This window comes from Ahaetulla prasina, chromosome 6 (assembly GCF_028640845.1).
Source record: "Ahaetulla prasina isolate Xishuangbanna chromosome 6, ASM2864084v1, whole genome shotgun sequence".
Taxonomy (NCBI): domain Eukaryota; kingdom Metazoa; phylum Chordata; class Lepidosauria; order Squamata; family Colubridae; genus Ahaetulla; species Ahaetulla prasina.
The window spans coordinates 22,285,512-22,311,791 of NC_080544.1; the positions used below are offsets into that span (position 1 = coordinate 22,285,512).

At 41.4% G+C, this 26,280-nt stretch overlaps 1 protein-coding gene across 1 annotated transcript in view; it reads right to left on the reverse strand.

Moving 5' to 3' along the window:
• Positions 1–26,280, reverse strand: part of CDH23 (cadherin related 23) — a 719,962-nt gene that overhangs the window by 192,389 nt on the left and 501,293 nt on the right. Inside the window, exons 20-23 of the mRNA XM_058188066.1 lie at positions 23,800–23,912; positions 12,678–12,785; positions 2,377–2,566; positions 1,908–2,053 (exon numbers count right to left, since the gene is read on the reverse strand). Of these exons, the coding sequence (XP_058044049.1) occupies positions 1,908–2,053; positions 2,377–2,566; positions 12,678–12,785; positions 23,800–23,912 (557 nt within the window). The remainder of the gene's footprint in view (positions 1–1,907; positions 2,054–2,376; positions 2,567–12,677; positions 12,786–23,799; positions 23,913–26,280) is intronic.

Sequence of the window (26,280 nt, forward strand, 5' to 3'; positions counted from 1 at the left end):
GACTTTCCAAGTATTTCCCATTTGCCCTCTGACACCATCTCCCACTTTCTTTTGCAGCAACCTTTCCAGCCTAGCCGACTTTCTATTCATTTTTGGTAGCCATCCCCCTCTTCCTATCACAGCACATCAAGAACCAAACAAACGACGAGTACTGGGACAACATTTTTGCATCACAATGAGTCTAGTACCAAATTCATTGAGTTTTGGAGCAGTTGAGTACCAAGGTCTCACTGTATGCTTAATGTAATCTTGGCAACAAGAGTGAACCTTATCTGTCACTAGATATAACATTCACTGCTATTTTTCATAATTTGTCAGGCTAATTCACAGTATATTTACTTGCATTAAGCATAAACTATTAAATTATTTTTATCTTTTCCCATCCACGCCTACCATAGTCAAATTTTGCATTACAAATCTTAATGCAATGTTCAGATAGCAGGTTGGGAGGCATCAATGGTGGGATTCAGCCGGTTTGGGTCGGTTCACATGAACTGGTAGTTAAATTGCTGGTTGGGCCCTCCCCTCCCAGGAGTCCCCACGTGCCATTTTGGCTCCCATGTAAGTGCAGGGAGGCCTACTAGGCCCAAAATGGAGTGCAGGGGGGAGCACCCCCCTGCAGCCTGTTTTTGCTCCCAGGAGGCTACAAAGAGGCCTATTAGGCCCAAAACAGGGTGCGGGGGGTGGCACGTGTCCCATCGGACATGTTTTTGCTCCCAGGGGGGTGCAGGAGGCTGAGTGCTGCCTGTCACACCTCCTGGCCACACCCACCATGGCCACGCCCACCCAGCCAGTCATTAGGACAGAGAATCGGTTGTTAAATTATTTGAATCCTACCACTGAGAGGCATCCTGTGTGGCTTTTATAGATTACTACTGACATTTAAATCTCTTGCTTATTTTTAAATATAGGAAATAAATTTAGGTAGAAAGTTAGACGATAACAAAAGACACAGTTAAAATTTGTAATTCAACTCTGATAGGAAAGGGGATATTATCCAAAGGGAGGAAATGACAAAACAAACACGGAAGGCTGGCAGTACTGGCTCCTGACATTTAATCAGATTTTCTTGAATAAAGTTGAGAAATCTATACTCCCTTTGGAGCCAGGACTAACTCCCATTTTGGCTGAATGTGGATGAACGAGGGCTCAGCCCGCTCTCAACCTTGGCAACTTTAAGGTGTGCGTACGTAAACTCCCAGTATGTTAACAGGGAATTCTGGGAGTTGTAGTCCACACACCTTACAATTTTTGAGGTTCAGAAATACTGGGCTGTCCAATTGCTGTTTCATCATTATGCTTAACTCTTCCCAACGTCTTCCTGGTCTCACCATACAAAATGGGAAGATAATATCCACAGAAACAGCATTTGATCACTTAATTCTGAAAGGGAAGGGACGCCTTTTGTAGAAAACTGTACAGGTAATCCTCGTCTTACAAGTATTTGCTTAATGACCGTTTGAAGTTACACTGAAAAAAGTGACTTGTGGCCGTAGCAGTCATGAAGTCACGTGATAAAAATTCAGGCCCTTAGCAACCAGCAAGGGTATATGGTGGTTGTAGTTCCCAAGATCACGTGATTGCCGTTTCCGACTTTCCCAGCAAGCAAAATCAATGGGGGAAGCTGGATTCAGTTAAGGACCATGGCAATTTGCTTAATGACGGTGGCAAAAAGATTGTAAAATCGGACACAACTCACTTAACAACCACCTAGCTTAACAGTGGAAATTCTGATCCCAATTGTGATTGTAAGCTGAGGACTACTCTAATCAAACTGCTGAGAAGAAAATGTCATGAGTCATTCCCACCACTAATCCAATTTAAACATAGATCTAACTACGTTCTTTGAAATAAATGTTCTTCGGTCTTTTAGTTATCATATACTTAAGATGAAAAATAAGACTCACCTGGAAGACAGATGACCCTGCTGGAAGACCCTCAGGAATCTCGGTGATAAAAGGCAAGTTCTGGAAAGTAGGATCATTGTCATTAAGGTCCAGCAAGTTTACAAACACAGTGGCGCTGCTTGTGGCCCGTAATGGTGGCCTCCCACCTGCAGGGGTCAGAAAAGTCACAAGATCAATCCCACCAGCATCTTTTCCATTGTCAAGGAGACTTTCTAGGACATTGTCATGGCAAACCATCTTAAAATGAGGTGGCAATCTTCAAGGATTAGGTATCTTGGGAAATGTCAAAAAAAACCACAATTACACTAGCAGAATTTAGAAAGTAGCACTTTTAAAGAAACACCCATTTCAAAACCCTGTAATATCTGAGAGAAAAGCCAAAGTTTTATCAACAATATATACCAATGTGGAAAAGAATTCTAGCAAAAAAATAATAATGAAGCAGCTCCTATAACATAAACCAACATACGGTCAGTGACAGAAACCACAATCTTCCTCATGAGCTCAGCTTCTTGGGGGTTTGGATTTTCTCTGTCCAACACAACCCCTGTTGTTCGAATCTTCCCCGTGGTGCTGTTAAGACTGTAAAACTTATTTGGTGGTCTGATGCTGTAGACAAGGGAACCATTTTCTGCGAGGTCTGGATCAAAAGCTACCACCTACAGAAATCAGAAGGATGTGCTTTATAAGTATATGAAGACATTTTAAACCGGGGTCTCCAACCTTGGCAACTTTAAGACTTGTGGACTTCAATTCCCAGAATTCCTCAACCAGCTTTCTGGGAGTTGAAATCCACAAATCTTAAAGTTGCCGAAGTTGGAGACCCCTGTTTCAAGCAACCTTTTTCATTTTTTGAGCATTTATGCAGACTCTAAGAAGAAGCATGACATTGAAATGCTTAGGATAGAAGCATCACTTGCAATCTAGTTGAAAAAATAAGTCAGTGCATCTTTTGTATTGCAACAGCAATCATAATACCGTAGCACCAGTAATATAATATATATACTCTGTAATAGAATATATAAACTGTTGTAAAACTCAAGTCTACCATTAGATGGCCACAGAGCTGAATAGAAAAAACACTAGCTGTTTGACCCCATCTAGTGCCATCAAAATTGCACTGTCTAGATCAGGAAACTCTCATTAGAATAGAATAGAATAGAATAGAATAGAATTGAATTGAATTGAATTGAATTTTATTGACCAAGTATGATTGGACACACAAGGAATTTGTCTTGGTGCATATGCTCTCAGTGTACATAAAAGAAAAGATACGTTCATCAAGGTACAACATTTACAACACAAATGATGGTCAATATATCAATATAAATCATAAGGATTGCCAGCAACAAAATTACAGTCATACAGTCATAAGTGGAAAGAGATGAGTAATGGGAACTATGAAAAGATTAATAGTAGTGCAGATTCAGTAAATAGTTTGACAGTGTTGAGGGAATTATTTGTTTAACAGAGTGATGGCGTTCGAGAAAAAACTGTTCTGGTGTCTAGTTGTTCTGTTGTGCAGTGCTCTATAGCGTCGTTTTGAGGGTAGGAGTTGAAACAGTTTACGTCCAGGATGTGAGGGGTCTGTAAATATTTTCACAGCCCTCTTCTTGATTCGTGCAGTATACAGGTCCTCAATGGAAGGCAGGTTGGTAGCAATTATTTTTTCTGCAGTTCTAATTGTCCTCTGAAGTCTGTGTCTTTCTTGTTGGGTTGCAGAACCGAACCAGACAGTTATAGAAGTGCAAATGACAGACTCAATAATTCCTCTGTAGAACTGAATCAGCATTATAGAAGAAAAACAAAGTTTTGTCCCACCTTATTCACATTCCTTCTGAAATTTGGCAAAGCACAAATTTAAAGAGTTCAAGCTCCTTGGGGTATGCTAGATGTAGGGCTAATTCATTGCTAGTCCAAAAGCATTCTACAGCTATTCTTCCTTAATAGGTTTTTAGTAGTGAGAAAAGAATATAAGAAGTGTTGAAGAAATATGGAAGAATTATAAATGAAAGATGAGGGCTTCTAAACCTTTCCTAATATTCAGTGATTGGAGTGAGGCAAATGCACAATGCATGTCTTATCCACAAGCCACCCTCACATTGTCAGGAAATATTAGAACATTTCTTTTATGATTTTAAAAGCAACAATGCTAAAAATCAGGAGAAGAGAAAAACCTACCAAGAATAAAAATCACAGCATTTTAGTACCAGCTGATCTGACAAGAAACTGCTATTCAAGATATGAAAAGGCATCCTTCAGTTATACATTGCAGTGGATTTAAATATTCATCAATTTGCACTAGCAGTGAGGACTAAACAAGCTTACTCATCAAGCAAAGATTTCCTGAACTGCATTTAGCAACTGTTTTCTAGTGTAATACATTCACAGCAGGTCCACGGTTGAAATTTATACACGCATGATAGATCTGATATTATATTTGCACAGATCTTCAGGCAGAGTTTAAATTAGGGAGTGTGGCAGCCTCACTTAAAGCTCTTTCAATACAGCTGCCTCTTGCAATGAATGGTAAACTTCTCAAGAATGAAAATTAAGTCTCTCTTCGAAATAAATGAGTGCACTTTTTTTCTATTGATGTTTATTTTTAACTATGATATCATCCTGGACAATTGGTTCTGACAATTAAATTCATAATGGGAGATGTAAATCCCAAATAACTGATCTCAGGGTGGATTCATTCAATCCCTTATAGACTCAGTCCGAAGTCCGATTTCTATTTCATGATTTGGGTTTTTATTTTTTTAATGTGTTTTCCACCATGCAGGGTTGTTGTTACAATATGGCGGCTACATAAGTCCCTTAAAATAAACAAACAAGTATTTTTTTTGATGGAAGTCTACACACTGTGTTCTTTTAGTGTTTGTGTTAAAGACGTGTCAATCGTGAGATCATCAGTGGCTTCGGTGTGAGGTACCAGCTGTACGCTGATGACACCCAGCTGTACTTTTCCACACCGGGCCACCCCAATGAAGCTATCGAAGTGCTGTCCCGGTGCTTGGAAGCCGTACGGGTCTGGATGGGGAGAAACAGGCTCAAGCCCAATCCCTCCAAGACGGAGTGGCTGTGGATGCCGGCATCCCGGTACAGTCAGCTGAGTCCACGGCTGACTGTTGGGAGCGAGTCATTGGCCCCGATGGAGAGGGTGCGCAACTTGGGCGTTCTCCTGGATGTACGGCTGTCTTTTGAGGACCACCTGACGGCCGTCTCCAGGAGAGCTTTCCACCAGGTTCGCCTGGTGCGCCAGTTGCGCCCCTTTCTAGACCGGGATGCTTTGTGCACAGTCACTCACGCCCTTGTGACGTCTCGTCTGGGTTACTGCAATGCTCTCTACATGGGGCTCCCTTGAGGGGCATCCGGAGGCTTCAGTTAGTCAGAATGCAGCTGCGCGGGTGATAGAGGAGCCCTCGTGGCTCCCGTGTGACACCTATCCTGCGCAGGCTGCACTGGCTACCTGTGGCCTTCCGGGTGCGCTTCAAGGTGTTGGTGAACGTCTTCAAAGCGCTCCATGGCATAGGGCCGGGCTATTTACGGGACCGCCTGCTGCTACCGGATACCTCTCACCGACCCGTGCGCTCTCACAGAGAGGGACTCCTCAGGGTGCCGTCGGCGCGACAGTGTCGTCTGGCGGCGCCCAGGGGGAGGGCCTTCTCTGTGGGGCTCCCCCTCTGGAACGGACTCCCCCCAGGACTCCGGCAACTTCCGGACCTCCAACCTTTCGTCATGAGCTTAAAACTCACTTATTCATCTGCGCTGGACTGGGTTAGTTTTAAATTTATGGGTTTTTTAATGGGTTTTTATTCTAAATTTTAATCTTGGCCAATTCAATAAGTTTTTTAACTGTATTTTAATTGTATTTATTGTATCATTGTGTATTTTAATTGGCTGTGAACCGCCCTGAGTCCTTCGGGAGAAGGGCGGTATAAAAATTTAAATAATAAATAAATAAATAAATAAATAAATAAATCCTGTTTTTTTTTTATGTCTGGGAAGACAAGAGTTTTTCTGGTTTTTCTTTGAAGAGGTTTCGCTTCTCATCCAAGAAGTTTCTTCAGCTCTGACTGGATGGTGGGGAATGGAAGGATTTATACTCCTTGCAGACAGCTGGACATTTGCACCCTTTTAGAAGTTTATCTGTCCCTATTTTTCTACTTGCATTTTTTAGGTGCTTTTGAACTGCTAGGTTGGCAGAAGCTGGGACAAGTAACGGGACTCTATTATGTGGCACTAGGGATTCGAACTGCTGAAGTGCCAACCTTCTGATCGACAAGCTTAGTGTCTTAGCCACTGAGTCACCATGTCCCTCTAGGGTTAGGGCAATATGTTGACTTTGTAAACCGCTTAGAGAGGGCTGTAAAGCACTGTAAAGCGATATATAAATCTAAGGGCTATTGCTATTGCTATGCTTAATAAACCCGAAGAACACAAAGAAACGCAAAGTGAAAAGAAATCACTCCGGTCTGAAAAAACAGACAGCTTTGAACTTTAAATATGATCTGGGCTTCTAACGTATTATTTTAAGGACATGAAATCATGAAATACTCTAATAATGTACGTGCTGAGTGTATGCTTCAAGTTGCAACTGAAATGAAACAGAAGTTTAAGAACAAGTAGAATCAAGGCCGATGGTGTATCCAAAAACCAAAGATTATTCCTAGATGTGGAAGGAATAAAACCTCAAAGGCCACTTGAGGTAACTGAGAGTTAATTTACAAAGAGCGAACTTGGACTGGAGACCTTTGCTATTTCCACACCTCCCCAGAAGATTAATGTTTCATTATGGACTTTTTTTTTTTTTTATAAAGCAGGGTCTTCTTGTTTGATGATTTTGTGGATTCTCTTCACTTTCCCCTCATTTATTTTCTGTTTCACGCCCGTCATTTTTCTCCTAGCGTGATGGAGAATAATTCTCCCTTCTCCCTCTCTTTTATTTTGCCAGTGGGATTTGAAGGGCTTTAAATCAATGCCTTTCAAAGAGGTCCTTGAAGGAGGTCGCAAACTAGGTTGAAAAAGTTGAAGTTGGTCATTTTTTAAAAAAAAAACTTAAAAAAGCAATCACCACAGAACCCGAACACATGGACTTGCACAGACAAAGAGAAAGTTGCCAGGAAAGGTTGCAAAGTTGGGAGCTGTAGATGCAGTTCAAGGACTATGCATGACTGTGATTTATGTTTAAATGGTTTGGTTCTGCAACCCAACAAGACAGACACAGACTTCAGAGGATAATCAGAACTGCAGAAAAAACAATTGCTACCAACCTGCCTTCCATTGAGGACCTGTATACTGCATGAATCAAAAAGAGGGCTGTGAAAATATTTACAGACCCCTCACATCCTGGACATAAACTGTTTCAACTCCTACCCTCAAAATGACACTATAGAGCACTGCACACCAGAACAACTAGACACAAAAAGTGTTTTTTCCCCGAATGCCATCACTCTGCTAAACAAATAATTCCCTCAACACTGTCAAAATAGTTACTAAATCTGCATCACTATTAATCTCTTATCGTTCCCATCACCCATCTCCTTCCACTTATGACTTTGTTGCTGGTATCCTTATGATTTATACTGATATTTTGCACCTTTTTCTTTGCATGAAAAAGGTGCAAATAACAATATTTATGTTAAAATCTCGTTTCGACAATAAACGAGTCTCTAAATCAGCGTTTCTGAATCTTAGCAACTTTTTTTTTTAAATACAGGTGAAATTCGAAAAATTAGAATATCGTGCAAAAGTTCATTTATTTCAGTAATGCAATTAAAAGGTGAAACTAATATATGAGTAGACTCATTACATGCAAAGCGAGATAGTTCAAGCCTTGATTTGTCATAATTTTGATGATTATGGCTGACAGCTCATGAAAACCCCAAATTCACAATATCAGAAAATTATTGTGAAAAGGTTCAATATTCTAGGCTCAAAGTGTCCCATTCTAATCAGCTAATTAAGCCGTAACACCAGCAAAGGGTTTCTGAGACTTTAAATGGTCTCCCAGTCTGGTTCAGTAGGAATCACAATCATGGGAAAGACTGCTGACCTGACAGTTGTGCAGAAATCCATCACTGACACCCTCCGTAAGGAGGGAAAGTCTCAAAAGGTAATTACAAAAGAAGTTGGATGTTCCCAAAGTGCTATATCAAAGCACATTAATAGAAAGTCATGTGGAAGGGAAAAGTGTGGAAGAAAAAGGTGCACAAGCAGCAGGGATGACCACAGCCTGAGAGGATTGTCAGGAAAAGGCCATTCAAAAGTTTTGGGGACTTTCACAAGGAGTGGACTGAGGCTGGAGTCAGTGCATCAAAAGCCACCACACACAGCCGGATCCTGGACATGGGCTTCAAATGTCGTATTCCTCTTGTCAAGCCGCTCCTGAACAACAAACAACGTCAGAAGTGTCTTACCTGGGCTAAAGAAAAAAAAAACACTGGTCTGTTGCTCAGTGGTCCAACGTCCTCTTTTCTGACGAGAGCAACCTTTGCATCTCATTTGGAAACCAAGGACCCAGAGTCTGGAGGAAGAATGGAGAGGCACACACTGCAAGATGCTTGAAGTCCAGTGTGAAGTTTCCACAGTCTGTGATGACTTGGGGAGCCATGTCATCTGCTGGTGTTGGTCCACTGTGCTTCATTAAGTCCAGGGTCAACGCAGCCGTCTACCAGGAGATTTTGGAGCACTTCATGCTTCCTTCCGCAGACGAGCTTTATGGGGATACTGGCTTCATTTTCCAGCAGGACTTGGCACCTGCCCACACTGCCAAAAGTACCAAAACCTGGTTCAATGCCCATGGGATTACTGTGCTTGATTGGCCAGCAAACTTGCCTGACCTGAACTCCATAGAGAATCTATGGGGCATTGCCAAGAGAAAGATGAGAGACATGAGACCGAACAATGCAGAAGAGTTGAAGGCCGCTATTGAAGCATCCTGGGCTTCCATAACACCTCAACAGTGCCACAGGCTGATAGCATCCATGCCACGCCACATTGAGGCAGTAATTGATGCAAAAGGGGCCCAAACCAAGTACTGAGTATATATGCATGCTTATACTTTTCAGAGGTCCGATATTGTTCTATGTACAATCCTTATTTTATTGATTTCATGTAATATTCTAATTTTCTGAGATTGTGAATTTGGGGCTTTCATGAGCTGTCAGCCATAATCATCAAAATTATGACAAATCAAGGCTTGAACTATCTCGCTTTGCATGTAATGAGTCTATCTCATATATTAGTTTCACCTTTTAAGTTGCATTACTGAAATAAATCAACTTTTGCACGATATTCTAATTTTTTGAGTTTCAGCTGTATAGCTTTGTTTTAATTATATTTGGGTGAAAAAAATAAAACCATACCACTGAAATGGAGCAGCTTCTGAACCCGAAAAGGCTACCACCTCCAAACCAGGGGTGCTCTTCAGCAGGGTCTGACAGGTTCTGGAGGACTGGTAGCGGAAATTTTGAGTAGTTCGGAGAAGCGGCAAATACCACCTCTGGTTGGTCCCAGAGTGGGATGGGAATGGGGATTTCCCCCCTGCCACGCCCACCAAGCCACGCCCACCACACCATGCCCACCACGCCCACCAAGCCATGCCCACAGAACCGGTAGTAAAAAACCACCACTGCTCCCAATCCGCAAATATTGAGGCAGCCGAGGAGTTTGAGGGCAGGCTGAGCACAAACCCTCCCACAAGCCCAGGAACAAGCCAGCCAACCTTCAGGGCGCACAGGGTTTGTTTAGCTCCAAAAGCATAAATTCAGCAGAGAAGCAAGCAAGCACGGAGAAAGAGGGTTGGGGGATGGGGTGGAACCCCGCCCTCCCCGGGGAAAAAACCCAAACAGCTAGATGGGGTTCTGCAAAGCACTTAATTGTGGCTTGTAGAACAAACCAGCATCAGAGTGGTTCACGCCTCATACCGAGTTCTTAACCATAGTCTGGCTCACACCTTAGCAACTTTTAAGGTGCATGGACTTCAGCTGCATTCCCCAGTTGGAATTCTAGGGGAAGTCCACACATCTTCAAAGTTATTATGTCTGAGAAACGCTGCTCTAAATTTCAGAAAATCCAGTTATTACTTAAAACCACAGTGATAATTTTACATCCAATCAGATAATCCTGCCTCCTAAAACTGATAAGCAAATGACCATGTTTTTTTTTTTTACGTGGGACAAGTTCCATTTAACCCTTTATGTTCTTCACTGAAAGTTTTACAGTTCAAATAAAATAAAAAGACACAAAGGAAACCCTAATGTACAGTTGCAGCTCTAGAGTGAGATTTTAACCAGCTGGGTTACTTTCACTGCAATTGGATTTATTTCCCAGAAAATTTACTTAAGACTGCTGAAACCCAGCAGGACTCCCCCTACACTGATGCTCAGACATGCTACTATTAAACTGCACAAACCAGCAGAAGGAAACACCGAGCAAACCAGCTGCAGCTACTACATCATATTCAGAAACAATAAACCAGGCTTGGCAATTTATAGCCTGCAGGTGGCTTGTGGGGGGAGGGGCAGTCCCTAGAGCACACAAAAAATAGACAAAGGCCAACCTTTTTGGCCTGTTGGAAGGTAGTGATTTAAAGAAAGCTGTTAAGCAAAATCAGAGAATTGTTGTGGTCCGCCAGCAGCCTGCAGAGCTGGCAATGGAGTTGGACAGCGATGAGGCTGAGGAAGAGTGGGGGCCAGTCCTGGAGGCTGAGGTGGGGCCAGGGCCATCGGGGAGTGAGGTGCGGACTCCAGAGCCTCCAGAGCCTGACAGTAGTGAGGCAGAGGAACAGAAGGAGCCTGTTCCTAATGCACACATGAGAACAGGTGCCAGAAAGCAAGAGCAGCTCAAGCAAAGAAGACGACTCAGGAGTAGGGCCAAGAGATGATTAGCCCCTCCCATAAGGCTTAAAAGACCAGCAACGGCGTTTGGGCTTTGCTGGAAAACAACGTTGGTAGCTTCGTCTTCTTGCATTTATTTTTTTATCTTTGACTTCTGAACATTTGCCAAGAAAGGCCTTTGGCAGTTTGCCTAATTGGACCAAGGTTTGCGATAGGACTGAGGAATTTGTGTTGGGAGGACTTTGCTTTAATTTAGTTGAACTACGCTGGGAATGAAGTAATTCTCAGTTGTTAGAATAAAGTGTGTTTGTTTTTTCACTGACTGAGTTTCCTATTACCTACTTGGGCCTGGGTCACAACAGGCACCACGTTAAGACCTACACATCCATTCAAGGAAGCCCAGGTGCCTCCTGCATTCTCGTTTGCTTCTTGGACATGGATGTCTCCTGATGGGAAGGGGGCAATGGGGTGACTATGTTACTAGGTTGCAAAAAAGCTTTAAGGACCCATAAAGTATGGGATAGGGAAGGGAAAGGAAAAAACCATTGTAGCTCCCTGTACTTGGGAGTGAGGACAAGAGAATGGAGGGAGCTGCCTTTCTTTAATGAGGTCCATATCTGCATACATTTAGAACAGGGGTGCCAAACTCACGTTGCCACATTGTCATCACGTGATGTGTCATGACTTTTTCCCCCCTTTGCTAAAACGAGTGGGCGTGGCCAGCGTGTGACACATCTAGCCCGCGGGCTGCGAGTTTGACACTGCTGATTTAGAACATCCCATTACAAGAGGAGGCAGGGAAAGAGAATTGGCTGTTCTGGTTGTGACCCAGGCCCAAGTAGGTAATAGGAAACTCAGTCAGTGTAAAAACAAACGAACTTTATTAGAACAGCTGAGAATTACTTCATTCTCAGCGTAGTTCAACTAAATTAAAGCAAATTCCTCCCAACACAATTCCTCAGTCCTATCACCAACCTTGGTCCAATTAGGCAAACTGCCAAAGGCCTTTCTTGGCAAAAGTTCAGAAGACACCAATACAAATGCAAGAAGACGAAGCTATCAACGTTGTTTTCTGGCAAAGAGCACAAATGCCGTTGCTGGTCTTTTAAGCCTTATGGGAGGGGCTAATAATCTCCTGGCCTTAAAGTTGTCCTCTTTGATTCAGCTGCTCTTGCCTTCTGGCAGCTCTCCTCATGCGTGCATTAGGAACAGGCTCCTCCAGTTCCTTTGCCTCTCTACTATCAGTCTCTGGAGGCTCTAGAGTTCGCACCTCACTCCCCGATGGCTCTGGCCCCACCTCAGCCTCATCGCTGTCCGACTCAGTTGCCAGCTCCTCAGGCTGGCACACTACAAAAGCAGCAGCAGAAAAAACAACAATCATTTGTCATGCCTCCAATGGAACTAGTTAGATAACATTCATGGTGGAAGTGTATCTTGACAATATGAAGGGACAAATACTGGATTCAGGAATGAATTCATGAATATATCAAACAGATTCTAAGTCAGCCTCAAAGCCAGAGTAAAGACCACTGTAGACTCTGTATCAGCTCTATATATAACATCAGTTCAAATATATCTTCAGTGATAAAGCTGGTATGTAACTCTGGGACATGTACTAATTATCTTTTCCCCATTTGCTCATTTTCTTTTGTAAACCCCTTTCCTCCAAATTCTTGTGAAGAAGATTTATAAATGTATACATTTTTTGGATCATGTAGTTTAAAGCATTTGCGGAATCCTATTTCAATTATGTACTCCATTCCCTCCCCTTTAATATTTTATAAACATGTTTTAAATATTTTAACCATCAGGCAGGGCAAAGCTAAAGAGATCTAATAGGGTTCAAAATGTGATTTTTGCAAATTAGAAATAAAAAAAACGACAGCACAGGAGAGTGTGTGTGTGTGTTGTATACTTGGACACCTACTGTTGTGACATCGGAGTTGGGAGGGGTCATTTCCACTAGGTTGATGAAATACGGCTCATCTTTCCATATAGGGTAATTGTCATTGATGTCCAGCAAAGTGATGTTTACCTGAAAAGAACCATAGTTGTAAATTCACATATTTTTTTTCAGGCATTCCAGTCAGATTCTCCCAGCATCACTATAGCACCTTTACAAACTTATTCTTCATTGTCGACAGAGGAGGAGGATTAACTTACCTCCTCTAACCTCTAAGCTTTAAATCCAGGAAGGTTTTCAAAATTCTCTGCTTAGCTTTTCTGACAATGTCAGTACCTCTATCGACGAATGCATGAATCGCAAAACAGATATACTAATTTTTCTCTCACCAATTTCCCACAATGGTTCCAGGATTGCCTCTTAGTTTACATACAATGTGCTGAGAAGATCTTCCACAGATATTCTTACCGTATTTGGAAATGAGTCTGTTAGTTTTAAAATGTGTATTTTCTTTCCATGCTTTGATTAAATCAGGAAGCTTAGATGACATTCATGTACAAAATAAGGTTTTTAATAGTGAGGTTTAGCAGTGTGAGGGTTGGTTTTTTGTGTGTGTGTGTGTGCCTTTGTGTCAATCCGGACTGTTAGAAACTTCACAGATAGGACAATTCAGGATCTTTTGGGAAAAATTTAAAGATGGTTTGCTGTTGACTCCTTTCTAAAGCTAAGAAAGGATGATTGACTCAAAGTCACCCACCTGGCTTCCATCTTTAATGAAGGTTTGGGTTTTTCTGCTTGTAATTTAGCATCCCAACCAGTGGAAGCCCTTTGCTTTGCTCTTTGTTTCTAAAATTATTTGGGAATGTTAACAATCAGTTAATATCCGGCTTTAATGAAGAGTTCATGCACTCTGTTTAGCCTAGAATAGAATAGAATTCTTTATTGGCCAAGTGTGATTGGACGCACAAGGAATTTGTCTTTGGTGCATAGGCTCTCAGTGTACCTAAAAGGACAAGATACATTCATCGAGAATCATAAGATACAACACTTACTGATAGTCATAGGATACTAATAAGCAGTCAAATCATACTAGAAAACAATAAAACAATATAAATTGTAAAGATACAAGCAACATGGTTATAGCCATAAGTGGGAAGAGATAGGTACTAGGAAGGATGAGAAGAATAATAGTAATATAGTCTTAGTAAATGATTTGACAGTGTTGAGGGAATTATTTGTTTAGCAGAGTGATGGCGTTTGGGAAGAAACTGTTCTTGTGTCTAGTTGTTCTGGTGTGCAGTGCCCCATAGCGTCGTTTTGAGGGTAGAAGTTGAAACAATTTATGTCCAGGATGTGAGAGGTCTGTAGATATTTTTACAGCCCTGTTTTTGACTCATGCAGTTATCAATGGAAAGCAGGTTGGTAGCCATTGTTTTTTCTGCAGTTCTAATTATCCTCTGAAGTCTGTCTGTCTTGTTGGGTTGTAGAACCAAACCAGACAGTCATGGAGGAGATAACAGACTGAGTAATTCCTCTGTAGAACTGAAGCTCCTTGGGCAGTTTGGGCTTTCAGAGTTGATGCAGAAAGAACATTCTTTGTTGTGCTTTCTTGATGATGTTTTTGATGTTAGGTTTCCATTTTAAGTTTCGAGATACGATAGAACCAAGAAACTTGAAGGACTCTACTGTTGATACTGTGTTGTCTAGTATTGTAAGAGGTGGTAGTCAGTGGTGGGTTACTACCGGTTCGCTCCAGATCAGATGAACCAGTAGCGGTGGGAGGCTCTGCCCACCTTCCCGGACATCTCTGCGCATGCGCAAATGCTTCTGCACATGTGCAGAAGCATTGCGCACACGCATGAGCGTCCGCGTGCCTCGAGCAAACCAGTAGCAGCCAAAATTGAAACCCACTACTGCTGGTAGTATAGGAGGGTTTCTTCTAAAATCTACCACCATTTCTACGGTTTTGAGTGTATTTAGTTCAAGATTGTTCTGGTTGCACCACAAGGCTAGTTGTTCAACCTCCCATCTGTATGGAGATTCATCGTTATCTTGAATGAGACCAATCACTGTTATATCATCTGCAAACTTGAGTACTTTAACAGAGGGATCTTTTGAGATGCAGTCATACAGAGAAGAGAAGTGGAGAGAGCACACAGCCCTGGAGGGCTCCTATGCTAATTGTACAGGTATTTGATGTGATTTTTTAAACTGTTTAGCCTATGTAGATAAATCAATAGTCAGGAAAAATAACCTTTAGATAATATGCAAACTATTTCTAATTTAGACTAAAAACCTAAATCCTTTTATTTGAGATTTATTTGAATATAACGACTGATAACAGTTTCCTCCCATCCTACTGAAATTATTTCACAACAGTGGATTTCAGCAAAGAAGAGAATCAAAGTTACTACCAGTAATAGTGTTAATAGGTTCTAGGGAAGAGTATACAGGTAGTCCTTGACTTACAATAGTTCATTTAGTGACTATTTGAAGTTACAACAGCATTAAAAAAGTGACTTATGACCGTTTTTCACACATTATAAGCGTTGTGGCATCACTATGGTCACGTGAACAAAATTCAGATTTGGCAACTGAGTCATATTTATGACAGTTGCAGTGTCCTGGGGTCACGTGATCCCCTTTTGCGACCTCCTGACAAGCAAAGTCAATGGGGAAGCCAGATTCACTTAGCAACCGTGTTATCAACTTGACAACTGCATTTAACAACTGTGTAAAGGTTGTAAAATGGGGCAAATTCGCTTAACAAATGTCTCGCTTAGTCAGTTAAATTTGGGGGGGCTCAATTGTGGTTGTAAGTTGAGGACTGCCTATAGTCAGTCAACTTGATAAACGGGAAGTAACTGCTTGAACACAGGTAATTCATCATCCTGAACAGAACAGAACAAAATAACAGAGTTGGAAGGGACTTTGGAGGTCTTCTAGTCCAACCCCCTGCTAAGGCAGGAAACCCTACACCACTTCAGACAAATGGCTATCCAACATTTCTTAGAAGCTTCCAGTGTTGGAGCATTCGCAACTTCTGGAGGCAAGTTGATTAATTAATTATCAATTAATCCCACTGATTAATTGTTCTTACTGTCAGGAAATTTCTCCTCAGTTCTAAGTTGCTTCTCTCCTCGATTAGTTCCCACCCATTGCTTCTTGTCCTGCCCTCAGGTGCTTTGGAGAATAGCTTGACTCCCTCTTCTTTGTGGCAGCCCCTGAGATATTGGAACACTGCTCTCATGAGTAGAAATGAAAAGTGACTAACATGAAGGAAAGCATTCTGTGCCTACTGTTCCCATACCACTTGTCCTATCTGAATTATTAGATGAGAACATTGGCCAGTCCATTGTAGAAAGTACTGTGGTGCAGGGTAAGAGCAACCTTTATCCTTGGAGTCATAATGATGAAGCACAATAGATATAAATGCTATTTTAATTTGGGAGAACACAATGCACTCTGGAGGAATTCAACCAGCGCAGATGTCTTTTCTCAAGGTTAAGCTGCTCACCAAAATGTGCATGCTGACATGGACAAATTCTTCTTTAATCCCTCAATCACTATCACAATACTGTAGCAAATGATAAATAGCCTTATTTAAACCAAGGGAATGTAACAGTAACAGTAGAGTTGGAAGGGACCTTGGAGGTCATCTAGTCCAACCCCATGCTCACGCAGGAGAACTGGACTGGGGATTCGAACCGCCGAACTGCCGACCTTTCTGATTGACAAGCTCAGTGTCTGCCACTGAGACATCTAGTCAGGGATTGGGGTCTTTTTTGTGTTCTCAGAGTATGCACAAGTGAAACTCCCTCTTTAAATAGTCTTCCTGGCTGTGGACAGTGATGATCAAGAAGAAAGGGAACCTACTACTAATTAGGGCCTTTCCCTGCTATTCTTACTTTGGAAAGATAGTAGTGGGACAGTCAGACATGAACTGAGGAGACAGACTGTAGTTCCCATTTGACCAGAAAGGGACCAAATGATTCACTTTGGATGACTCTGTTTCTCCCTCTCAGCCCAATCTGTCTTACTGGGCCTGCAGGAATTAGAAAAATCTGCAGGATCCTGTGCTTTCTATCATTATGATATAAACATCACCACATTATTAGAATACAGGTTATTTGAGGGACCATCTCTTGCCGGTCACATCTACTAGACCTGTGATGGTGAACTTATGGCACATTTGCCACAGGTGGCACACGGAGCCATATCTGTGGGCATGCGAGCATTGCCCTAGCTCAGCTCCAGCGTGCATTGGCCAGCTGATTTTCGGGCCTTCCTGGCCCACCGGAAGTCAGGAAATAGGCCATTTCCGGCCTCTGGAGGGCCTCTGGGGAAAGGCCGTTTTCACCCTCCCCAGGCTCCAAGAAAGCCTCTGAAGCCTGGGGATGGCAAAAAACAGGCCTATCAGGCCCACTGGGCCATTGCGTGCCAAAAGCAGGGGGAGCACAGGGGGGTCATAAGGGTGGGGTGCATTGAAATATGAGTGTGGGCACACACACATGTGACCCTCCCACACTCTCCCCGCTTTTGGCACATGACAGCAAAAAGGTTAGCCATCACTGTACTAGACCCCTTAGAACAGGGAGGCAGGGAATGCTGCAGGTCCCATCCCCGAGGGAGATAAACCTGGTGGGACCCAAAAGAAGGGCCTTCTCTGTGGTGGCTCCCTCTCTCTCTGGAACATCATTCCCCCAGAGATTAGAACGGCCCCCACTCTAATACTCTTCCAGAAGGCGCTGAAGACCTGGTTCTGCCAGCGGGCCTGGGGAACCCAGAGTGGGATGGAGCCCATTCAATGGCTCGTGTGATCCGCTGTCGCTGGGGCAGGAGTGATTTTATTATATTAATTTATTTGATTCTTTTATCGGTTTTATTGTTTTTTAATGTGGTTTTAAATTATGTAAGCTGCCTTGAGTCACCATGGGTGAATAGGCGGCAATATAAAATCAATCAATGATATTTACAGATCCCTCACATCCAGGACATAAACTGTTTCAACTCCTACCCTCAAAACGACGCTATAGAGCACTGCACACCAGAACAACTAGACACAAGAACAGTTTTTTCCTGAAGGCCATCACTCTGCTAAACAAATAATTCCCTCAACACTGTCAAACTATTTACTAAATCTGCATTACTATTAATCTTCTCATCGTTCCCATCACCCATCTCTTCCACTTATGACTGTATGACTGTAACTTTGTTGCTGGCAATCCTTATGAATTATATTGATATATTGACCATCATTTGTGTTGTAAATGTTGTACCTTGATGAACGTATCTTTTCTTTTATGTACACTGAGAGCATATGCACCAAGACAAATTCCTTGTGTGTCCAATCACACTTGGCCAATAAAATTCTATTCTATTCTATTCTATTCTATTCTATTCTATAATAATAAATAAATAAATGTTCCAACCTATTTGGTATGTATAGTAGTCCTTGACTTACAGCCATTTAATGATGGTTCCAAGTTACGATAGCCTCAGAAGAAGCCATTTAGAATATGTCCTCAAAGTTGTGTCCTACTGCACCAGCCCAAAGTTACATGATCCCAATTTGGGCACTTGGCAACTGGTTTGCATTTACGACAGTTGCAGTGCCTTGCAATCACGAGATTGCGATTTGCGATCTTCGCAGCCAGTTTCTGACAAGCAAAGTCAGGTGTGGAAGCTGCATTTGCTGAGTGACTTGTAGTAAACATGGTCGTAAAATAGGATCTGGACATGTGATAACTTGCTTTATGACCTCGCCAACTGACAACAGACATTCTGTTCCCAATTGTGGTCATAAGTTAAGGGCTACTCTACTGCTAATGTCACAATATACAAGCTGTCGCAACACACAATATGTAGGAACGACCTTGGAAGAGCCACAGACTGGACAATTGTCATGGGAAGACATCTCAATCCATAGAAGGAATGTGTGTATGAGTGTGAGTGTGTAAAACATTTCTGAAGAGACCCTTTGTTAGCAACCACAATCTAGGGTTTAATCTCTCTCTCTGGAACATCATTCCCCCAGAGATTAGAACGCCCCCCACTCTAATACTCTTCCAGAAGGCGCTGAAGACCTGGTTCTGCCAGCGGGCCTGGGGAACCCAGAGTGGGATGGAGCCCATTCAATAGCTCGTGTGATCCGCTGTCGCTGGGGCAGGAGTGATTTTATTATATTAATTTATTTGATTCTTTTATCGGTTTTATTGTTTTTTAATGTGGTTTTAAATTATGTAAGCCGCCTTGAGTCACCATGGGTGAATAGGCGGCAATATAAAATCAATCAATGATATTTACAGATCCCTCACATCCAGGACATAAACTGTTTCAACTCCTACCCTCAAAACGACGCTATAGAGCACTGCACAACAGAACAACTAGACACAAGAACAGTTTTTTCCTGAAGGCCATCACTCTGCTAAACAAATAATTCCCTCAACACTGTCAAACTATTTACTAAATCTGCATTGCTATTAATCTTCTCATAGTTCCCATCACCAATCTCTTTCCACTTATGACTGTATGACTGTAACTTTGTTGCTGGCAATCCTTATGATTTATATTGATATACTGACCATCAATAGTGTTGTAAATGTTGTACCTTGATGAACGTATCTTTTCTTTTATGTACACTGAGAGCATATGCACCAAGACAAATTCTTTGTGTGTCCAATCACACTTGGCCAATAAAAATTCTATTCTATTCTATTCTATTCTATTCTATTCTATTCTATTCTATTCTAATAAATAAATAAATGTTCCAACCTATTTGGTATGTATAGTAGTACTTGACTTACAGCCATTTAATGATGGTTCCAAGTTACGATAGCCTCAGAAGAAGCCATTTAGAATATGTCCTCAAAGTTGTGACCTACTGCACCAGCCCAAAGTTACGTGATCCCAATTTGGGCACTTGGCAACTGGCTTGCATTTACGACAGTTGCAGTGCCTTGCAATCACGAGATTGCGATTTGCGATCTTCGCAGCCAGTTTCTGACAAGCAAAGTCAGGTGTGGAAGCTGCATTTGCTGAATGACTTGTAGTAAACATGGTCGTAAAATAGGATCCGGACATGTGATAACTTGCTTTATGACCTCTCCAACTTACAACAGAAATTCTGTTCCCAATTGTGCTCCTAAGTTAAGGGCTACTCTATTGCTAATGTCACAATATACAAGCTGTCGCAATACACAATATGTAGGAATGACCTTGGAAGAGCCACAGACTGGACAATTGTCATGGGAAGACATCTCAATCCATAGAAGGAATATGTGTGTGAGTGTGAGTGTGTAAAACATTTCTGAAGAGACCCTTTGTTAGTAACCACAATATAGGATTTAATCTCTCTTCTCTTATCAACATTAATTGAATCTGGTCCCTAAGGAAGGAGGAAAACAAGAGAAGAGAGGTGACCGGACAGCCGTTTGCCCAGAATGGTAAAGGATATCCTGCTTGGGTTAGAAGACTTCCAGACTCCCTTCCAATTCTATTATTCCATGTTCTACAGTTGTGTATCTTATCTGGACTACCTTGAAGAGCTAATACAAAGGGAGGGGCTTGCATTGTATTCACACATCGCTGCTTTTGTTGTTTGCTCTTTCTCCTCTCCTCCAAGGATGCTTCTGGTGGTCTAAAATTAGGGGAAGCCTCTGTGTAAATGCCTTGAGTTCCCAGAGAAATGGTGGGATAGAGATGCAAATAATAACAGTAAAAATAACAATAGTCCCCACCAAAACACCACCGAATTCCCTGATATCAATGATTCTCAACTTCAGCAACTTTATGACGTGTGGACTTCAACTCCTAGAATTCTCCAGCCAGCATATTAGAGCAGGGGTCTCCAACCTTGGCAACTTTATGACTTGTGGACTTCAACTTCCAGAATTCCTTTGCTGGCTGAGGAATTCTGGGAGTTGAAGTCCGCAAGTCTTAAAAGTTGCCAAGGTTGGAGACTCTTGTGTTAGAGCATTCGTCACAGAATATAGGTTAGGGTTATAGAATTATAATTATTAATATAATTATAATATAATAATAGTTAATAATTATTATTCTGGAATAGGGTTGGAATGGACTTTGAAGGTCTTCTAGTCCAGCCACCTGCCCATGGCAGGAGACCCTATCTCATTCTGGACCTACCACTGTCTTCTTAAAAACCTCCATTGATGGAGCACTCACAACTTCTGGAGGCAAGCTGTTCCACTGATTAACTGTTCTAACCATCAGGAAATTTCTCCTTCATTCTAGGTTGGTTCTCTCCTTGATAGGTTTCTATCCGTTATTCTTATCTTGCCCTCAGGTGCTATGGAGAAGAGGTTGATCACTCTTCTTCTCTGTGACAGCCCCTCAAGTACTGGAAGTCTGCTATAAAGTTGCTGTAGTTAAGAAACACTATACTAACGAAGCATAAGGACCAGAGTAGATTTATTGTCAGATATTATGCATTTCTTCTTTCTCCCTGTAATACGAAAGGCTGCCATTTTTTATTGATACATGCTACCCTGAAATGAAATAAAAACGACACTAGGGATTATTTTTTTCTATAGAATTCACAAAAGAAAGTTGAGGCAAAATAATTTGAATTGAAAGATATATATATATTCGAGACAATGCAACTGAATAGCCAATAAAATGATAATTGCATTGAAAACTATAGACATCACAGCAAATCATGGAAGCAGTTTGCAATGGAAAAAGTTTAAGCATGCTTCCTTGATCTCTCACTGTCCCTTTAAATTATTTAAAGCGTTTTAAATTCCTATTAGAAGCAAGCCCTAGGGCAGTGACCTGATAGAAGAGCAGTCTCTGATTGTTTACAGGATATCTGGGAAGGAGAAGAGAAGGAGTTAAGAAGCAAGAGAGAGGGAGAGAAAAAAGAAAACAAATATATAAAAATGAAGAATAGAAAAGGGAAGGAATTTCTAATACTGTATGGTAAAGAAAGTGGTTATGGCAAAAGACAGACCACACCAAATGAGAATATTTCCTTAATTTTGCGAAGGTTTTTTTTGTCATTTTGCTTTTTCTCTAAGTAAAATATTAGTCCACATGAAATAATATGGCCTAAAATTCAGGTTTCCTCACACATTCCAAGCCAGGAGAAAAAGGAGGAGAGGGAAGAACAAATAAACAATTATAAAATAATCATTACTACACTAATAACTTGGCATGTTGATTACCTTGTGCTCTAAGGGGTAAAAGTTAACATATATACAATTTTCACATCTCATTTGAAAATGAAAATATGGGTTTGACTCAATTGAATGATAATAACGGGCCAAAATAATCCAGAGAGTGTAATAGTGAGGCAACAGTATGAACTCAGGTCTTCTAAATCAAAATCTAGAACTTCATATTGTCAAGTCAACCCACAGAAGGCTTTTCATTGTTCTGACAAGATAAAATTCACAGCTTCAGAGAACTCCTAATGAATTAAATGAAGAGTTATAAAAATGTAAGCGGTGAATTCAAAATAATTCTGCAAAGTCATTCAACCTCTGGCATTTTGCTTACACTGTACAGGAAGATAAATACTTCAGTTTGAAAGGATTTAACAAGCAGAAAAATCACTTCACCCCAAACATGGGTGAGCATATTTTTCTAAGTAAGAAGTAACCTTGGTCTGAGTTCCATCCAACAATATCGTAGCCTCCCTAACTCTATAATCTTTCCAACTATTCTTGGTTGTAGCATCTCATTAGGTACAAAAATGATACAAGAGGGAATATGGAAGACGAAGATTGCTTCAATGCAGAAGAAAAAGGGGGGGAAAATGACAATCTCAGCAGAGGTGGACATCACATAATGTAACAACCGGATCACCCAACACCGAAAATGTGAGACTTCCGCGCATGAGCGCAGCTTCCAAACATGGTGATATAGGACGGAATACAGAAGTGGGTTCCAGCAGGTTCTGACCAGTTCTGGAGAACCGGTAGCAGAAATTTTGAATAGTTTGGAGAACCAGTAAATACCACCTCTGGCTGGCTCCGGCCCAATCTATTCTCTGCCTCCCGAGTCTCAGCTGATCGGGAGGAAATGGGGATTTTGCAGTATCCTTCCCCTGCCATGCCTACCAAGCCATGCCACGCCCATAGAACTGGTAGTAAAATTTTTTAAAACCCACCACTGACGGAATAGCGCTGGGGTGGGTGGGCAGGCCCACCTGCTGGTCGGAACTACCGGTTCGTCTGAACAGTCAGAACCAGCAGCAGCCCACCTCTGCATCTCAGCCATATCTTGCAGATGATACAGAATCCCGTCTTTCTCCTTTTTAAAAAGCTAAGTAACATCTTAAGGAAAATACCTTATAGTTAGCCTTCCCCCGCCCCCCGCCTATTTTTAAAAAATTGGTGGACTGACTGTTTTGGGTTGCTTTAAATGTATCAGTATGGGAAAATTGATTTTCCTATATTAAGTTTTTGTGGAAAACTATTAAGGTTCAGTCACCTGCTTAAAATATCTATGACAGAAAAGCCCATCAGCAGAAAAGTAAATTCTCCAATTACTAAATACACTCTATACAAAAGCAGAAGATGCATTTGATGTATTATAATGACATGTAGTAATTTAATATGGGAGACCAAGTTGAAGTGACATTTCAACAAGCCTTCTGCAAAACAATTCCATCTCTATGTTCTTTTCTTAAACTGCTGACCAGGTGGGCATCTGAAAGTTTCTAAGTCATGGAAGAGCAGTTCTATTCTGTTCAAGACAGAGAGATCAATTATTGTTAAAATAATCTAGATCCATGATGGCGAACCTATGGCACGCATGCCAGAGGTAGCACGCAGTGCCCTCTCTGTGGGCACATGCGCCGTCGCCAGCTTGTCTTCTGGTTTCTGGCACCCACATTTGTACCAGCCAGTTGATCTTCGCGCACGTTGGCCACCAGGTCTTCAGGTTTCTGGTGCTCCAGCAATGAGCAGCTGGCCGATGCGCATACATGCGCCGGAAACCCGAATACCGTGTGGCCGGTGCGTGCATGCACATCAGCCATCTGGTCTTCGGGTTTCCAGGGCTCTGGTGCATACACCCGTGTTCCAGTTTGGGCACTCGGTGCCGAGAAGGTTCACCATCACTGTTCTAGATACTTAACTATGTTACAAACATCCAATGAAACTACTGCAGCGAAACTCACAGTTGCAATGCCAGTTTTCTGATTGTGACCAACACCACCATCCACGGCTCGTACAATGAGTATATATTCTGATTTAGCTTCCCGGTCCAGTAGAGATGTGGTGGTGATTTCCCCTGAAGTAGGCAAGAAAGGGAAATGGAAAGGAAACAAGAGCTTATAAATCGGAAGCCAAAGGCTCAAAGGCATTTAAATTATAAATTATTTTCCTAAGCTTATAGAACAATATGGGTGCAGTCACTTGGAAGGTTTTGCAAATTGACCTTTCACAATGTCACAGAAGGTACAACACCTTGCAATTGCTAAGGGAGAAGTCCTTAGTAACAAAATGCTGAAACTTTGCAGCATCTGAACAGAAAGTAAAAAGTCACAGTCTACTTGAAGGAAAGAAAATATATGAAGCCCTAGGAGAAATTAGAGGATGGTACTCTGGAAGCTATGAGAACAGGATTGCTGAGTAGAAAGAAATCCCAGGTCAATTGTATGTTTGGATGATTACTAATCAGATGCACCTCCAATGTTAATATGCCATGTTTCAATTATATTCAATTATAAATTCAGTTTAAACTATGATCCAGTTTATACAGTCCTACAGAGGAATTATTGAGCCTATCATCTGCACCTCTATAACTGTCTGGTTTGATTCTGCAATCCAACAAGACAGACATAGACTTCAGAAGATAATTAGAACTGCAGAAAAAACAATTACTGCCAACCTGTCTTTCGTTGAGGACCTGTATACTGCATGAGTCAAAAAGAGGGCTGTGAAAATATTTACAGACCCCTTGCATCCTGGACATTAACTGTTTCAACTCCTACCCTCAAAACGACGCTATAGAGCACTGCACACCAGAACAATTAGACACAAGAACAGTTTTTTCCCGAACACCATCACCCTGCTAAACAAATAATTTCCTCAACACTGTCAAACTAGTTACTAAATCTGCACTACTATTAAACTTCTCATCGTTCCCATCACCCATCTCCTTCCATTTATGGTGTATGACTGTAACCTTGCTGTTGGTATCCTTAAGATTTATATTGACTGTTTCCTAAAATGATATGATTGCTTATTTGTAACCTATGACTGTCATTAAGTGTTGTAACTTATGATTCTTGACGAATGTATCTTTTCTTTTATGTACACCGAGAGCATATGCACCAAGATAAATTCCTTGTGTGTCCAAAGAATTCTATTCTATTCTATTCTATTCTATTCTATTCTATTCTATTCTATTCTGTTCTGTTCTGTTCTATTCCATTCCATTCCATTCCACGAAGCTCATGATAAAGTCTATAGGTTTGAAGTGCCTCAAAAAGCTATCTAGGTGTGATCCACTACCTAATACTTCTTTAACAGGTTTCTGAAGCTGCCTGATCTTCTCTCTTATTGCTCCAATAATGAACTGAAAGGTGCCCAATTGTCTTGTTTGTACAGTAGGCTAACCAAGATGGAACTGTCCATTGATTCCATGGCCCCCGTATTCAGCCTATACATAGAAGTTCAATTCTCTGGTCAAACACAAATCACTTTAATTTTAAGGGGCTGTCCACAGCAGATTATCTGGGGGAAACGATTAAAAATTGATCTTGAACTGCAAGAGGTCAAAAGATTCATTCAAATACATTTGCCTCCCAAGTTCCTGTGGTACCCATTAATCTGCAGTCTGGGGGAAAAAAAGTCAGTGGGGGACTTAAAGAAAAAGGACACGTCTCAGTGATGAATTGCTCCACTTTGCCCACAAAGTTACATCCAATTAGGCACACCTTCACAGCGCACGTTCAGCTAATTTTAGCGATGCTATTCCTACAGAGTTCTCAGATTCTCTTCCCCCCCACACACACACTACTTCCCAGCATGCAGGGTCATCTCCCTTCCTACAGCAAAGGGGAGCAGAGCTCTTAAGAGATTGAAAGTGATGCCACGTCAAAAACACTGCCATGCCTTTTTCAGATTGTTAGATAATTCTGTAACATAAAAAAATGTCAAACTGGGAAAAAAAATATAGGCAAGGAAACAAGAGTCAATCAATTTTTTTTTAATCCTTGCGCTACATCAATGATATGGAGTGCTCCTGCTGTCTCGCAGATGTATAAAATATATTAAATGAGCACTGAAACTCAAATTCTCTAGAACTTTAAATGAGAAGCAGATTAAAATTATTACAACTTTCAAAGCAAAATTTATAAAAGTAAAATTAAAAAGCTCTGACAAACAAACCTATTGTTACTTGATATCTGGATTGGCACCAAACGTAAGAACATTTAAAGACAGTATAGATATCATTCTAGTGCTAGTGTAGGGACCTGTTGGTGCACTTCCTCAGATGATCTTAAAGCACAGGTATCTTTATAAAGAAATACATAAGGAAGTGTGGGAAATGTTGCACCAGCACAAAGTCTCTATTATGTACTAAGCATCTTCTTAGCATTTGCTAATCTTATAAGTTCCTAAATTCAGCAGAAGGAAAACACAAAAAGAAA